Below are 18,183 nucleotides of genomic sequence, written 5' to 3'. Positions count from 1 at the left end.
TATTGTTTTTTTGTTTTTTTTTAACTTATTTATTGTTTTTTATCCATCTGTCTTTAATCTACATCCTGTTTTCGGCTGCACGTCTTTCATTTTACTACAGAGAGAATGGCCAACAATGTTTTTTTGTACCCAGGTATAATGACAGTAAAGATAAATCCTAAATCTTGAAATGGTGTTAATGCGTGGCCCATGTACTCAGGGCCATATCTGATAGGTCAAATGTTTTCATGCTTAGTGTTAATGGTGCCTGTGAATAAAATGATTCTTGATTTTTGATTCATTGCAGGCTTTTGCAAAAAAATTATAATGTCGCGCTAAAGTGAGGCACATGGCCTTTTTAATGGTTTTCATTAAAGGACCACTTCAGGCATTAGCCACACAATTTATTCTTCCTTCTTACATTTTAGGCGTAATACACATGAAACCACAAAACTAAATTAGACAACAAAGAGTAGCTTCTCCTGTAAGAGGATATGCAGCTGAAGTGCAGGCTGCTCCACATAGTGTGGACTCCAGTTACCACCTGCGAACACAGACCATGGTCTCTCTGCTAGTTGAGCACAAAGATAAATAATGCAGTGGCCCTCAGAAAGCAATGAGGCCTTTAAAATTCAGTATGAGACGTTCTGTGACTCATGTTATGTTTATGCACTATACATTTGCTGAGGGTTAAAAGTAGAGCGAGTTGCTGTGGCAGAAGACGTGAAAACTTTTGGTCTGAGTAATAAATACATTATGCTTTTTGGAGGAAGATTCAGTCGAGGCTCAACAGGTAAAGTTAGGGTGGCCAAAAGACGAATCACCATTTTGACATTGACGAGTGAATGAGTTGAATTTGGGGAGATCTAGGGGGTGTCAGTAATACCTGTTCAGCCTCATGGTCCCTGCTGTGATTAGGGGATGCAGGGCAGGAGTCCTGCTCTTCTGATGAAGAGTTAACCTCATGGTCACTGTCCTCCATTGCTACTGGGGCAACAGTACACTCTGCAATCTCCAACCAGAAGGGAGCACACATGTGGAGCAGTTTTATCAGGAGGAAGAGGAACAGGGGGGTCATGTGAGGAGGGGAAGGGAAGGGGTGCACGTGATTCAAGAGCCGGGAGTGTTACGACAAGGAGAAGGATAAAAAAAACATCAAATGATTAAATAAGGCCAAAGTCTGGAAAAAAGGAAACAACAACATACCATTTACCACATGAAATGGTATGATTTCTGAACAGATATGACGACAGTTTGGTTGAGTAACCAGAGGAATGATTGAGCGATGCATAATGGCATTTTGAGGGCAGTTGTTTCCACACTCTTCCAATATAATGTTTGCCCAATCTGGCATCCTGCCATTACAGCTCTGCCTCATGTTATTAGTTCCTCTGACATCGCCATGTTCAGTGTTTAGGGCACTGCTAAAAATGCACCAGGTCCGGCCGATGTCAGAGCCAGCAGATAAGATTATCTGTGCCAGCTGCAGTTACATAATGCAGAGTCATTGAAAATTTGATGGAAACTCAAACACCAAAGTGAATGACAGAGAGACACGCCTCTGTTCAAAGATTTCGTTTTAGTTTACAGCCACTCTGGATTTGTTTTTTTCCTGTCCCCACAGGAAAATACTTCATACCCCTCCATCACTTTTTAACCAGAGTGAAAAAACCTCCTCCTGTAATCCCTGAATGGTTTATTTCCTCCATCCATGGCCTATAGTTTTAATTATGCTGGGATTTAGAGCTTCAGGGCACAGGAGAAATTGATAGTTTCACAGTTTAGGAAATCAGTGACCTGCTTTCCTGTGCTACAACCAAAGCACAGAGATCAATGTCCAACATGGTGGATCCTGCGACCTACATAGATGGATAGACGACATGGTCGATCGCAAAGCTTTGATGACTTTGGAGCAGAAACGCTAACAAGGTTTAACAAACAGATTCATAATTTTTGCTTGATTTTGATGTTAAAATTCTGAGAGAGCAGAGACAAAATCTTTTGCTTAAACCACAACTGCAGAGTACACAGAAAAAGCATTACAACACAAACACCTCATTCCCTTTAAAGAAGTGCATCATAATAGTGTAATCTCTCCAATCCAGCCCAACATTCATCCACACAGAGCCTCACCTCCTCTCCTGCAGTGCCTCACCTGTGGTACCTTTTATCAGTGCGTAAACCCTTTTCTTCTTGCCTCTGCGTACACTGCTCTTCATGCCCAATCCAGCAGAAAGCAGGAGGCAGAGACCAGAGGCTCCAGCATTTATACGCCTCCATCCCAGAGGACACAGCGCCCTTCAGCCCCATCGAGCCGCTCAGCGCCCCGGGGAACTGATCATCAGCATTGACGAGCCACACATCACCGTTCACAGGCTACACAACAACCCACAAACAACCGCTTTAATGCTGAATCTACTCTGTTGCTGCGATTTCTTAACACTTTGACACAAGTAACAACTATCCCACCTGTGACTCTCCATCTAATATTAGCCGTGAGTGAATCAGAGAGACTCCAACATACTTAAACATTGATGTTCACTCTAGCAAAGCAGGTCCTGAAGGCAGAATTATAATCACCAACCTGTACAGCGAGTGCCACTTGAGCTGCTTAACATCCCATTATAATCACAAATGATATATTAAACATAACCTGCCATGCTAATGAGTTCACTAATTAAGCTAATAAATGCATTAATTATAAAGTATTTATCTTCCAACGTACTTGACTTCTGATCACATTAACCATTAAACAGATTTCTTCATTCATATGCAAATATATGCAGCAAGCTGCTCCAAAATGTAATCTGACTACTACTGACTCTACAGACACGGGGACAAACAGAACCATGGTAACAAAGAGTCTGGGTTAACACCACTCACCCAGTTATGATAAAGCCTCACCAGATATTACTTTAATTGTTGATTAATTTGTCAATTATTTTCTCAATTCATATTTTAGTTGTTCGGTCTATTAAACAGTAGGGACCTCTCCCCTGCTCAGGGAGAGGTCTTGCCTGAAATCTTGACAGAGGTGTGTTGTGGTAGGAAGATGACGATGGAAACATGAATTAGAGAGAGGAGTTCGGATTTTAACTAAAGGGACTGCCATCAAGACTTTTGTTTCCAAAGTCACGGCTGAAGATTTAACTGATTGAGACAGTCTGGCGCTAAAATCTCTCAGGTGAGTTGTTACAGTAGCTGCTTCATTTAGATTTCTCCCTGAACCAGAATTGTGTTTCTTGTCACAAAAAGGATCTTATCATTTACAAAAAGGTCTAACTCAGGGGGAAACGTTTCCATAATGTTCTTACACACTTAATTTTAGTAACCCCAGAGGGATTACATTTAAGCTGTGTTGCGGTTGCCATCTGAGGCGATCTACTGGACCAACACCAATCCATGTTAATACTGGGCCCAGGTTTAAAAATACCAGACTTCCCCTTTAAAGCTTACATTGACATGCATGTTATCTTCCCGAGGAGTGCGTCTATACTTTTCATTACATCCAGAAGTTTAACCGCTTTCCTTCAGAGGCATTCCTGAACGCTGACCCCACCTTTTGAGCTTTCTTCTCTAAGCCACAAACATTATCTGGTTACACTGTCTTTAATATGAGGCAGGTAGTAGATTCATTTTCCAGTAAGCACTCTGAAGCAGCTTTGGAAAGCAAACTTTTTCCTCTCTTACTGAACCAGCAGTCCATGATGTTAATACACGTAGTCTTAATATTAAAGTCTGTGGAAAAAATACTCAGTCACAGCTGAAAAGGTTTAAGGGCACATTAGAAGTGACAGAATTTAATTCTAAATTGGATCTGTATCTAAATTGAACTGTCTGGCTGCCCAGGTGGCCAAAAACACATACATTCTTTCCATATTTGATATCTTAACAGCCAGCTAAAAGAAAACATAGAAAGAAGATGTAACGGATCTCATGAGGCAGCAGATGAACAGAGATGAACACAGCTGATGAACAAAAGAGTTTGTAGTCTAATCAGTGACATCATGCTTTTCAGCTGGACAGACCGTCCAATCGGAGCTGCCTGGTGTTCCTGGCACGCAGCAGTGTTGAAGTAGGAAAAGCTCAGGGTTTCACATTTGTATTTGCCTACTTCAGGAAAAAAAAAGGATACGGGACAATTATTTTGTTCAAATAATCTTAGAAGTTCAACAGAGAAGAGATTTGATCAGATTTTACAGTGTGCACTTTTTCCACATGCAAACATTTCCACTAGTCCAGTTCCTGACATTATTAAGCCATTCGAATTTCTCTTCTCGCACAGAAGCTGCAGCACTTGATCCTTTGCTTGAATTTAATACCACTGACTCGCTCTTTTGCGTCACTCACTGAGCTCCAGTTTTCCACAGATCCACCGCAACCCAGGTGGAGGTCTTACTGTGCAGGATCTTGAGCTATAACTCATCAACTCTTCCAAAAATGACACAAAACTTTTAAGAGTACCAACCTTATTAACGTCTAGGGATAGACTGATCATCAGCCTGAATGATTATCAGGACCGATTGCCAGCATTTTTGCGATTATCAGTCTCAGTATTTTTTGTGTCTGATGCCAATGAAATTAATTATTTCTAAATTCTAAAAAAAATTCTAAACTTTGGCTCCGTTGCAGCATCTTTTCTTTGTTTGAGCCACCACTCTGTGATCTGACACGATGTCCTGCTCACCGCAATACCTGATTGGTTACACCTCACAAGCCAAGTCAACACTGAATAATCTGAATCTGCATAGTAACCTGTAACTAAAGGTATCAGCTAAATGTAGTGGAGTGGAAGTATAAAGTAGAAGAAAATGGAAATACTCAAGTAAAGCACCTCAAAACTGCATTTACGCACAGTATTTGAGTAAATTCTACAAGATGGCGCTGTTGAAGGTAAAACACAGTGAAACCAGCTGCTACACATAATTCTTCCTTTCACTCCTTCTATATGTAACCTTAGTACGAAACAAGCCTTGCTGACTTTTAAACAAATACTCCTGAACTGGAAATGCCTCAGAAAGGCAAGCAGTGATGAAGGAAGACAAAAGAGGGATCAACAAATTTCAAGCCTTGTCGGATCAAATGATGAACACTTTGGCTGACTTGGTAACAATTGTGCACTGCAGTGTTAATAAAATTGCACACAAACAGGTTAACCACACAGAAAGCCTCAACGTGTACTAAGCAACAACACCCTCTTACAAGTCTCAAGTATCAGACATCCTGGTCAAACTGAACAGCATGGCCACTTCCAGACCACAAAACCAGTATCAGGCGATCGAGTGTGAAGCAGATAAATCAATATGTGGTATAACATATGATTAACTGGAAATAAAAACGTCAATCCAGCTCTGGTGATCCATACCAACACAAAAAAGCCATACCACGCGCACAGAGATAGTGGATCCTATAACATTGTTCCTTTCAAAAATAAGAGCAAAAACTGAGGCCTAACTTTGGGTAACATTTACAGAAACGTCCCCTCATCCTTATTCTGCAATATTAATTGCATGATGTGAAAAAACAGAATAAAACCCAGAATAAAACCTAATGGGCTCTGACATCAATTTCACACATTTTCATTAGGCTACAACGCAGAGTCTCCCAGTGGAACGAGCCACAGTTGAGACCTGAACCAATTACAATTTCCATAACTGGCCGGACTGACATTTCAGATCCTCTTGAGGGTTGGGTCCATCGTGACTAATACGCAACCTTTATCATTACTGGGGCCACGCAGTGATGAAACAGAATAAATAAGCTTCAGACCAGGTGAAAGCACAGTGTGGCTGGTTTAGGTCCAAAGTGACAGGAAGCAGCTGAGACCCTGGAGCGAGACATGTGACTGGAAATGCCTCAGATAAGCTAGAAAACACAATGGCTTAGAAACTACTGTGTGACAACCTTCATGTGGGACGACTTCCTCACATTACTTAAAAAATGACACATTCATTCACAAATATATTAGATGAGGACATGTGTATGAAAACATTAAGTCTTTGCTAATGGCAACATATTCTGCACATAATGAACTTCAGCTTGTGCTTAATCTAACATCTACTCTCTGGGGTAAATGCCAGTCTGGAACGTCCTGTTTGTCATGAGAATTGAGTAAAGTGGGGCCAAAGCAATAATTTGACCACAGAGCAGTTTATTGAATATACAGTGCAGATGAAGGCATCCAATCATTTTAATCAAATTTAATAAGCAGCCTGAGAGGAAAATGACAGGTGGTGGCACGACTTCAGACACAAATGATACCCTTTTCAGGTCAAAGCTTATCAAGGAGACCACTTTAAGATAAGTGACCTCTTAGGATCTGAGACATATTTCACGATGGGACAAAAACCTTAATGTCTAGCACATGCAGTCCCTGAGAAACAATTGGAGGACATGAAACCCAATTCAACATAAACAAGCTGTGAGGCTGACTACACTGCTTTGTTACTGTTGGATGGTGGTGGTGGGTTTGGCCGCCACGGTGCTGATAGATGATGATTTGTTGCTTGAAACACAGTTCTCAGGGGGGAAAGCCCACTTCAAATTTTCCCTGTATGACATGGGAAATGCAATCTGAAGTTGTCAGAAGTCATAAAGAAACTATACAGCGTGTTGTTATTGACCCACTGTGATGGAAGCAGATATCAGCTATGAAAGGAAATGCATTTGACAGAGTCGTTTATAATCCAGAGAGAATAATTACTACGCTACTATTCAATGAATGCTGAATCGTTTTTGAGTGTTGGCAGGAACGCTTACTTAACTGTATGCTTGTGATGTGTTGGAGACGGTGCATGCAGCAGGGTCACAGTTACAATTCATATACACGGGGATCCTAAAATGTGGCTATTCAAAGGCTTTAAAACAAAGCTCTTGTTTATTCCTCTTTAAGTGAATGTTGTGGAATGCACAGGCTGAATACCAGTGAGGTTTCCCCTTGTGGCGCGGACCAGTAGCAGGTGGTGAAGTGAGCCATGTGCGCTCTGTGTGAATGCTGTGGTTGTTTGGATAGTTATAGCAGGGCTCTGTGTGAAGCTGGCTCAGTACAGAGAGAGAGAAAGGGAGACAGAAATAGTCCCCCTCACACCACACACTCCCACAGTTATAGAGCTGATGCAAATTTCCACGTGATCAAAACTCCATATATTCAGTGCAACAGAAAAACATAATTAAGACTCACAGTTTCTCTGTGTTTCACCAGTGTATATAGTCAAAGGAAGATAAAAAATGCCAGTGCTTTGAAGGGACAGTTCCTCCCAAAAGCATGAAAACATATTAATTTTCTTACATGTAATGCTTTTTATCCATCTAGATTGTTTTGGTGAGTTGCTGAGTTTCAAAGATTTCGGCCATGGAGACATCTGCCTTCTCTCAAATATAATGGAACTAGGTGGCACTCAGGCTGTGATGCTCAAAGCGCCAACGAATACATTTCAACTTCTCAGTGAGGTGCCAAGCTCTTTTTTCCTCATTAATGTTATCAGGTTCCCTATAACCAAATAGGTGGTTTTGCTTTTCTTCGAAAAAAATCTTCTGCCATCATCTTGTCAGTCAGCTCTCCCTTACTCTAGTTATGAGTGAAATGAGATTCTTGCTCTTGCTAGCACTGCAGAGAGTTTAAAATGTTACGTCTGACGTCCAGTTAAGTACTGAGCAAAACCAAAAAAGCCAAACAACAGTGAGGCTGGTGGGCAAGTAATGAAATCGGTGCATGCCTGACCACTGTGCATCACCAGGTACTCTGACTACTGCAGCTTGCCTAATGTTGAGTTCATCAAATATATTTGTTGGCACTGTGAATGCCACAAGCCCAGTGCCATCCAGTTCCAATATGTTAGAGAGAACATCAGACACCTCTGCAGCCGAAATCGTCCAAACTCCGCAACTCACACCAATCCATCCAGATGGATAAATAGCACAAAAGGTAAGAGAAAAATATGTATACGTGATCTGGGGATGAACTGACCCTTAAAAGATGGATGCATCGCCGCCCCAGATGTATTCCTGTCAGTCTGAACAACCGAACAATGCTTGAACCATCAGACGCTACGACACTCACAACACTCACAACACTCCTGATGCATTAAGCTATCACAACTGATCAATATGTGTGTGCTTGCATCTTAGAGACGGACAGCAGGGAAAAGCTAAGAAACTCCTCTGTGTTTTGCAGTCATGTGGAAATTCAAGATCCTCTCAGTAGCAGAACATTGTCATTACTTGTGCAAAATCATATTGGCGCACAAAGTCGTGTCACATGTCTTCATGTTAATGGTCCGGCGTGTGTGGCCAATCTATACTCTGCCACATGTGCACTGTATATGCACAGGGTAACCCTGCAGCCACAGACTACTATTCTGGGAGGTTAGGAAGAAAAACACAGAGCAAATCACACACAGAGATACACTTAATTGCAGGGTCAGCAAGAATGAAAGCAACAAGCACATACCTCTGTGTCACTGTTTGTTTCTGAATTTGTTGCCATATTATCCCTTCAGAACCAGCGGTATTCCTTCCCAACAGCCAGAGAACAGACAGAAACCAGTATTTAAGAAAAGGCCTCGGAAAGCTCCTCAGAAAGAGAGGCACTTCTTTAGTTTCAGGACACCCCGCGTTACATAAGCACACCTATTCTCCCTGCTTCACCAATCAGATAGCATCCAGCTTTTTTCCAACCCCCCTCCCCCCGGCTTTGGACTGGAAGGTCTTTTTTTAAAAACAGGTACACCTTTGATTTCTGCCACTCTACATCTGGAGCATTTCAATAATAGTTCCACCCTGCTATCCAGTTTTGGACAATCTGCTGCCACTGCGGATGAGCTGCAGCTGAAGTGTCGGCGGCTTGCGTCTGCAGACTTCAGAAGAGGTGATGCTCTGTAGGGAGCTCCACAACATCTGCTCTGTCGCCTGGCTACAAACCCCTGCTGCCCTCGTTCTCAAAGCCACAAATGTGAGATCAAAACACACAAATCGATCTCACATAAACGGAACACACATGTGCATGAATGAGATGTGTCTTAAACGATTCAGAAATAACGGAGAATCTAGTAAATCAGAATCAAAACACAGCAGAGAAGACAACAGCGGCATGCAACACAACTTCCTACAATGGCCGTCACATCCAACCCAGACCTCCCAGCTGGTGGTGCCAGGACCAGAGTGGCACAAGGGGAATCAGTGTGTGTGTGTGTGTGTGTGTGTGTGTGTGTTCATGATGGGGATGAGAGGCAACTTGTGGCCTACATGCTACAAATAATCTTTTTATCTAATACACACTATGTCCTCTCTCTTTCTCTCTCTCTCTCTCTCTCTCTCTCTCTCTCTCACACACACACACACACACACACACACACACACACACACACACACACATTCACACACACACACACACACACACACACACACACACACACACACACACACACACACACACACACACACAAGTGGGCCACAGCACAAAGCCTTTTCTTAATCTCTATGGATCTCTGTGCTTTGCAGGTCTTATAATACTCATTCATTCTTAAGGAATTAGGATTTTGTGATTAAGTTATTTCTTTGGGAGTCTAAGCTCTATGCTGTATGACTTCTAGTGACTTATAAGAGCCCGTCTAAACCACAGAGATGGGGCTCTAGCTTGTGTCTGGGCTGCGATCTAATCATCAGTATTTAAGTTTAACATGAGAAAGTCGGGGAGAGCAAAAACAGAGGCTGAATTCAGCTGAGAATTCATTTTCTGCCTATGGGAGGAACAACGAAACGTAACATGATGCCAATCTTAATAGCTCTCACTGCAAGTGTGCCAACTTATACAACAGTAATAACTACCATAAGTGGTAGACAGAGGGTAACACAAATAGTATCAGGTCAACACACATGTCAGTCTAACAAACCACACGGGAGGCAAATCTCACTAAATCCCCTTTTAATGTGACACATGTACAGAATAGGCCAGGGCGCAGAGAAAAGCGTAGGGTAACAGACAGGACACGTTACTTCCTGTAAGGAAAGATGGTGTCTGGGGAGAAGACTTCAGGTCTGCTTTAATCCTCTCTGGCTGGCCCTCATCATGAGGGTGATTATCATAGACTGTCTGAAAGGGCTGACACTGCCCAAGGGATGGATGGCTTTAGATATACAATCTCAGGCAGCACGCACACACACATAACTTATACGTTGGCACACACAAACACATGCAAGGGTCAGACAGAGCATACATGACAGTAAAGTGATGTCTTTGCCGCTTTGGGGATCACATTGCCGGTGGTAATTAAAATGTCTCTCTGTTTACTTTGTGAGGTTGTCTGGCTCAGGCCCAACAGGGCTGGAGAGACTTCCTTGATAAAAGCTAAAGCACAGTCCAGCGGCGACAGCAGCCAACAAACACTGGTATTCAACAATGTCCAAGAGCCCAGCCAACAGGCCAGAGAGGAGTCTGATCTTCTAATTGCAATCGAGACAAAGCATGACTGTCTGTGCTTTATGTGCATGTGGCTGTGCAAGAGCAAAAAAGTCATTTACTGATTTCAGAGGATGCAGCGTTGGCACCGTGCCCCATGAGGACGGACAGTGGAGGCCGGGGAGTGCCACCTGCTGCTCGTGACTGGAAACAGCTTGACTTCAGTGTCAAGCATGTATGTGCATGTGTCTCTAGCCACACACACTTTGACTTTTAGTAGCAGAAAAGATTAGGTGTTACTATTGATAATAACAACAACACAAATAATAATAATGGCTTTGCCCTATTTAAGTGTTCCATCAAGCTGTGACAATGATGCAACTTGAAGAATACCAAGACCCTGAAACTTAAGCAGCTAAATGGAATCTAGCCATCACTGATAATATTTTTTACCACTGGGCTTTTCCTAATGCAACATATCAAAATGTCTGCTGCCTATTATTTACAAAATTAACATGTACAATCACCAAAGGTCTAGATCAGTTGTTCCAAATGGTGTGCCAAGTCCAGATGTGCCATGGGAGTTTACAACTGTTACAACCACAAACCTCCTGACTTATGTTCCATGTACAACACATACTGCAAGTTGCTATCTCTGATGAGAGCATCACTACATGGCAAATATTTTAACTCAAACATTGGTTTTGTACATCATATGCATACTGTATAAACCAGCTCTGAACACGAGGACAACTTCCCCCCAAGCCCAAACTGTCATGTGACTTTATCTACAGCAGTGTGTTTTGAACATTCATGAGGAAAATCCAGGAAAGAATGAAAACCTGTGTAGTGACAGGCAGACAGGAAACATGCAGAAAATGTAAATTGGATATACATTTTTCTCCTCAGCTGTCTGAGAAACTGGATAAAACACTTTAACTGTACAGTAGCATGCGGTGGACGCTGACGCCCTCTGAAGCAGATATCCACCACCTCTGCAGGAACATAAATATTTTTCCACAATAGCCAGGAATGAGGAGACGCTGGATCAGCTGAACTTACACTTCCTACACTTCCTCCTCTATTCAATTAAGGCTCTTTATCGGACACAGAGAGATTCCTGTTGGAAAGCTGCTAAAGCATTTGGTCACTTTGTTTTTTCCCCCTTAAAAAGGTGGCATGGTACAACAACAAAGGCTCATGTGGCTGTGGAAGGGGGGGGGGTTCCTCTGGACGACTTAAAGAAAGGGAGAGGCTTTTCCAGATTAGGCGAGGAATTCCTTTGTTCATTTAAATTCATTATACTCTCATATACTACAGTCATCTAAGGGACTTGGAGGGACATAGCTGGTATCTACGTCATGAGATGCTGGATTTATGTTTCATGTATGGTAAGGCGCTGTCACCTGTGGCTTGTCCAGCTTGTATCTCCACTGACCGACATGGACTCACACCAGCTCTGCTTGCAGAGAGTGTGATTTCCAGCTGGCCCCAAATCTGTCTCAAGATCATTTGAGCATTTTAGATTTTACTGATTACTCTCAAGAGAGAGCTACAAAACAAATGCACAAAGAATCAGAGAGAAAAACGGCAGAAATAAAGCAACTATGGCTACATGAAGTGCACTGTCAATTTTGTGGTGTTTCCACTTTTGGGTTTGTAATCTTTTCCAACAATTTCCAGGTCTGAAGTGCATCATTAGCAGAAGCATGGATGGTATGGATGGTAATTAAACCTGGCTAAATTAGGAAACAGATTTAGGGTTTATCGAATCATCTGACACAAGGTGCTCAAATTTAACTACAGAAGCCACAACAAAGGGTCTGGTTTCCCTTGAACTCGGTTATTTCATTTTGTTCCACCATCTTTGGAGAGGGACACGGACATTTTAATGAGCTGTACTGTTCATTCTGAGCCAAGATCCAGCAAATATTATGTCTATTGGTTTCCACTGAATTCCAGATAGCTGAGCAAACCACAGAACAAACTGCACGACTTGGGTCCAGCTGCTAAAGGTGCGATTCATATTTATCTAGAGTCGATATATTGCACCCAAATAAATAGAGAAACACAACACCTGTGAGACAAAAGGCGACAGAAGACAAAACAATTCCAACATCTGTCGGGTGGTGAACTCTCTTTGCCCTGGTGAAAGGAAGTCAGCGAGTTGTTGTGTGGCCTCCCTTCTGTAACGCTGAATTCCAGCCCGTCTAACTCCCACATTACATGAACACAAAACCACCTTGTATGATTGTTGGCTCCTGCTGGGCCTTATCACAATGCTACTGAAGAGGGTGAAGTCTAAAGTGGGAGCCACAGATCTGCTGAAACAGTGTTGGCATTGTGTCTCCAACAGATTCAGTAAGAGAAATTACATCAGCGTCTGGACTGGGTTTCCTGTCTTGCAAAAAAGTGCCAATGGAGTGGATACAAACACAAAGTAGTTAACTATTCTCAGATTCATTACTTTTGCAAAAGTAGATTAAGAAACTGCAGTCGGCACTCCCCAGGGCGGACGACGCTGGAGGTTGACTGTTCATTACATCATGTGTAATAAACATAAAAAGTTTGACTTAAGTCTAAGTTTGCACTACAGGCAGAACACCCGCCTGGGAGTGAGAAGTTTAACAACTTGCAGCTTTACGACTTCATTAAACGCACACAATATGTAATTTCTGCTGCTACGGGTCTCTCAATGAAAAAATAATGAAAATAAGTAATTGGCGCGGGATCATGGGAGTTATTAACAATGTTTTAAAGTTTTATTCAAGGTATGTTTAGTCACATTTGTCAACTCTCCTAGAAGTCATAGCAACAGGTGACCAAATGAAAGGCAAAGTTTCCTTGAATAAAATGAGGGTTTTTCTCCGGGTTTGAACATTGTTGGAAACATTTGGGATAAAGCAAATATACAACTCAACAAAACATGTGCCATGCCTTTTAGTTGACTAAACAATACCTCAAATAAATCTCAGTCTTGTGACAATAAGAAGAATTTAATGTGCAACAAAACTGTGTGTGCACCTGTGCCATCAATGCAACTAATATCCATCCCTGCAACTAGAAGCACTACCTTGAGCAATCCCTTTTTCAAGTAAGGCTGCTGTGACTCAGCAGGAAGAACGAGTTGTCCAATAATTGCAGGGGTGGTCGTATGATCCTCGCCTCCTCCTGTCCACATGTCAGTGTCCTTAAGCAAAATACTGAGCCCCAAATTGCTCCCAATGGTTGGGCCATTATATTTTGCTGTCATCCGTGTTTCAGTGTGAATGCAGTCATGGGAATCAAATTGTACAGTTTGGATAAAATTGTTTTACAATTACAGTCAATTTACAATTTAATAGTTCAGTGTATACAATTTAGCGGCATCTAGTAGTGAGGTTGCAGATAGCGCTTATAGCCTTATTTGTCCATTCTGGGCTACTGTAGAAAACATGGCGGTAAATATAAATGGTTTGTTCTGAGATTATGAAAAAATAATTAATTTACCCTGAAAACAGTTTTATGCTTTAACTAATTACTTATTATTATTATTATTATTATTAAATAAATGTTGATTCCACAGTGTTATGACTATAGTATGATGACACCATCTGTGCTTGGTTCCCTGTAAGCTTCACTTTCACAGTGCTATTCTGTCTGCCACCAGGGATGAAGTCTCCAGGGAAGATGAAGGCTGACTGGCGATCCAGGCCAGGCTGGCAGCCTGGCACCATTTCTATCAGCTTTCACATCTCCACTAGACTAAATGAATGAATCAACTCACATTTTGTCCTGTGTTGTTGGTAGTTGTTACTAAATCAGTTTAAGATCAATTCTATTTATATAGCCCAAAATCATAATCACATTGCCTCGGTGGTCTTTACAAACTGTACAGTGAACAAAATCCTCTGTCTGCACAGCTGCAGAGGGATACAGGATGTACTAGAGTGAGCTGATGATGGTAAAACTTCCTGGAGAGCAACAAAGAAAGCAATCACTGAACATATTTTCATTTCATAATCCTTTTACAAGAAACCTTCTGTAGGCCATCTGTAATACCTCAGATTGCCTCTTGGGACAAGATGTCAAAGATAAGAGGGAGGATTTATGATGCAAAATATTGCCGATTATATCTTTGACACCAGAATGTTCTCAGGCCAAAGAAGAGGTAACAAATCGCTGCACAATCAGGCTTCAGATCTCTGTGTTAATGTCACAAATGCTGATGTGCTTTCAACAAGCATGTACATTTGAGACCAAAGCACAACGAAACACACTTGAATACACACAAGAGGCCTTGAGGCAGGTGGTCAGTGTACATGCACACTCTTGGTACAGCCAATACACAATATTTCTCACCAACACTATACAGCAAAAGTGTTACCTCAAGTGAGAACAAGTCTGATATTTGAAAGTGTTAAATTCTCATAATGCAGAAAAAAACTTGAGTGTGTGAGGTTATAACACTCTGTACTGACTCCTATCCAAAGAAAGCATCATTTTAGAAATCTACCGCACAGACAAGCTCTGGTCTGTAGACTCCCACAAATAAAGTTTGGGGTGACTCAGGAGATAAATATACAATAGATTTAACATTTCTTTTCCTTCAAATAAACAAGATTGTGATGTTTTATCTGGCTCTACGGCTCAAGTGCAAAGCTGCCACTCCTGGGCCGTCTGAGGTCATCTCCCTGGAGATTGAGCTGTTCAGCTCGTACGTCAGTGATTGTTATCCTCCTAACAGCACAATTGATTGACAAGCAGACACCCCAGAACCTGTGATTGACACTCCACATGAGGAATCCATGTGTGCTCAGGATTGTGAAGCTAATGAGCTAGTTAGCAGTTCAAAAATCTCACTACAAGCTGGAGCTAAAAGCTGTTATCAGGTTTGAGGATGTTTGACTGCAAAGCTATGGCTGTTACATCTGTTACATTCACCTGTGAATGAGCCAACTAGAGCTGATTTCCCACCATGTCACCGCTCTCCTTTGTCGGTTGGTTGAATCCACAAGTGTGTTTAAAAAGTTAATATTAACATAAAGACACCTTTAACATGACAAACCCACAATTATACTTAATAATTTATGCTAATTCTTAAAAAAGGATTCGGAGATACGCATCAATCCGGGACTTGTAACCTCAACAGATGGCGATGGCGACTTCTGGGGTGGTGCCTGACTGGCCTGGGCTCCAACATGAACTACACATAATTGTCCCCTTCCATCTTCTCTTTCCATCTGTTCTCCTCCTTCCGGATGTAATCCGTTTCTCTAATCTTGATGCCCAAACACACCAAGAGCCACACACACACACACCAGCTTGGAAACCTCAACATGAGTACTAGCACATAAAGGGGACGCCTTGCCAACTGACTCATCATTAGCACATGCAGCTAAAACATACGTTGTGCTAACTAATGTGCACTCCTCCTCTTCATGTGGCCTTACATACAGTACAGCAGAAACGAAACTAAAGGAACATCTGCCTGCCAGAAGCAGTCAAATATAGAAGAAAGAGACCCAGCACTTATTTCTTTACATCCTTTTGACCTCTAACTGTGCCACTAAGAAATACATGCACATTGCAGATAGAGTAGACAGTCCAGACATTCATAATTAAAAGCACAGGTTTCCTATTAATCACTCCTGACCGATTCGTCGGACACAGAGCGCAAACAAAACAAAGACAAACAACTGGTCAGAGACAAAAAGGTTATGGATAAAAACCTGAGCAGTGTGTCTGCCTATTCACATAATAAACCAGCAGAGGTTGTCTATGAAAGATGGTTTGTCCTGGGTAGCAGAGCTCACTTCTCATCACAATGCAGATGACACGCTACACTTACCATACTGCAGATGGCCAAGACACACACATACACACACAACACACGACCCAGTAGAGGACAGCGACCGACTGCGAGCTGCTCCAGGTCTGTATGAACAAAACCGTTTGTGCCTCCAGCTGCAGCAGATCTACACAGTCTTACAGCCAGACATTAATAACGTAATGCTGCACAAAGACAGACAGACACGCTGCATCTTGGGCTCGACCGGCTTATGCTGCTGCAGAAGGAGCAGTGATGGAGGAAAAGGAGGAAAGGGAGGTTAGGAAGATCTCTGGACGAAAACAGGTGGGAGCTTGGATGTCAAATATCTGTGGAATGACTGTGTCTCAACTTCCAGAGAAAAACAATAACTCAACTGTAATAATTTTAATATATCAAAGTATCAAAAAAACACAGACAGAAAAAAACTGCCTATTGTCAGTTTACAACAGAAAATTAAATCCTGATGTTGGGGTTAACCAGAACCTGCAATTTCCATGCTAACACGACACTAATCCTCTTCAGATTGAGGTTAGCGACTTCGTAGAGTGAATACTACTGATACTATTACTATTGCTTGTCCCACTTTGCTATGGCTTCTAACTGCTTCCGGTCGTGTTATTATGTTATTATGATGTCTTGTTATGGACGCTAGTTCAACCAGGGACTGAAGTATTATCCATAATGATTTAGCTGGTTACCTCCCGAGGAAACTCGTAGACAGATAGTGGGCAGAACTTGCGGGTTTGAAAGGTAAAGCCTTAAACCTGCATTCTTTGTCATGGCCAGCAAACTGAACCGGGAAGCAAGAATTTCCAACCCAAAAAACTGAGATGTCTACAGCTGTGAGAGCAGTAGAATATATTGTTTATTAGCACTTCTGTCAGTACTGTCCAACCTCAAACTGTGGACATGTTACTTCAATGTTTTCACTCTTAAAATACTGTGAAATGCATTTTCAACAGGTATTGCTAATAATGATTAACAATCTCTAACTTAGCTAGAAATGGTATCCCTAATTTTGTACTGGAATGCTCTCAACACGGATATGACATAATTCCCAGCTCCATCCTCTCATCCAAATACGGTCACTTCTTGCTCATCATGGCGACGCTAATGCCAAACTTGAGGCTACAAAACGGTAGCCCACAAACCAATGGATGACATCACGGTGGGTTTAAACTTGAATTCATCTCAGAACCACAGTACACATTTTTATGGTTTACTGAAAGCAAATAATGAACCCAAAGTTACTGCTGCGGGATCACTACTACCAACTTTTGCAACATGTTTAACCACTATGGTTTAAATCCATGGAGGTGGCTGTCACCTCTGGTTTGTTTAGGTAACTCCTGCCCTGCAAGAGTGTGTTTGGGTACATTCAGTGGGGCATGATAATATTTATCTAAGCTGTGCATAGCCTGCTTCCTCACTTACTCATGAACAGAAGAGTAGCTATGGGTGAGTTTGACAGCCTTTGATGTTGTCAATGGTAAGCACTTCTGTCCCTTTGAGCTCAAACTTGTCAATGGACTTGGAGGTAAAACATAGTGATGAGTGCGCTGGAACTTTTTTTCTTCTGCTGAGTACATTTCTGTAACCTCAGTTGTGCTAAAATATTCACTGTCACCATTTCCACAGAGCTTTGCCGTTCAATTATCTATGAACCAAAGAAAGAGCAGTCAAGTGCACACTGGGTTGTTAGAAGAGTAATGCTGCACATTTTTGGAGAGTGCTGCACTATTCTTGAATCCAAACCAAAGAGCATGAAATTATGTATAGTGCATGATGGCAGGCGTCACAAGCACTTGCACCTCACGTGAATGAGGTGTCAAAAGAGCGTCAAAAGGAAAAGGCACAGACTCACTGAGACAACAGGCATCCTGAAGGGTCTCACACAGTGAGAGAGTTAACCCAGAGCCCAGGGCCAACAAGTGGAGATTTAAGTTGTACAATGTGATGATTATGATCCTATCATACAGTTAATATATGATGCTAT

The 18,183-nt window shown here is 42.0% G+C and overlaps 1 protein-coding gene across 6 annotated transcripts in view; it reads right to left on the bottom strand.

The window, feature by feature from the left end:
- Window positions 1-18,183, bottom strand: part of septin4b (septin 4b) — a 46,552-nt gene that overhangs the window by 8,617 nt on the left and 19,752 nt on the right. Inside the window, exons 1-3 of one of the 6 annotated variants that reach the window (XM_030400049.1) lie at window positions 2,144-2,213; window positions 1,778-1,831; window positions 866-987 (exon numbers count right to left, since the gene is read on the bottom strand). The exons of 2 other annotated variants lie outside the window; for them this stretch is intronic. In XM_030400049.1, the coding sequence (XP_030255909.1) occupies window positions 866-987; window positions 1,778-1,831; window positions 2,144-2,198 (231 nt within the window). In that variant the 5' untranslated portion in view covers window positions 2,199-2,213. Of the gene's footprint in view, window positions 1-865; window positions 1,352-1,777; window positions 1,832-2,143; window positions 2,214-8,428; window positions 9,119-16,205; window positions 16,357-18,183 lie in introns of those variants that run through there. 3 more of the 6 variants (XM_030400030.1, XM_030400021.1, XM_030400006.1) reach the window with 3 other exon arrangements.

Source organism: Sparus aurata, chromosome 2 (genome assembly GCF_900880675.1).
Source record: "Sparus aurata chromosome 2, fSpaAur1.1, whole genome shotgun sequence".
Lineage (NCBI taxonomy): Eukaryota > Metazoa > Chordata > Actinopteri > Spariformes > Sparidae > Sparus > Sparus aurata.
The sequence above is the reverse complement of the archived record's forward strand: the minus strand, read 5'-3'. Positions and strand labels throughout refer to the sequence as shown.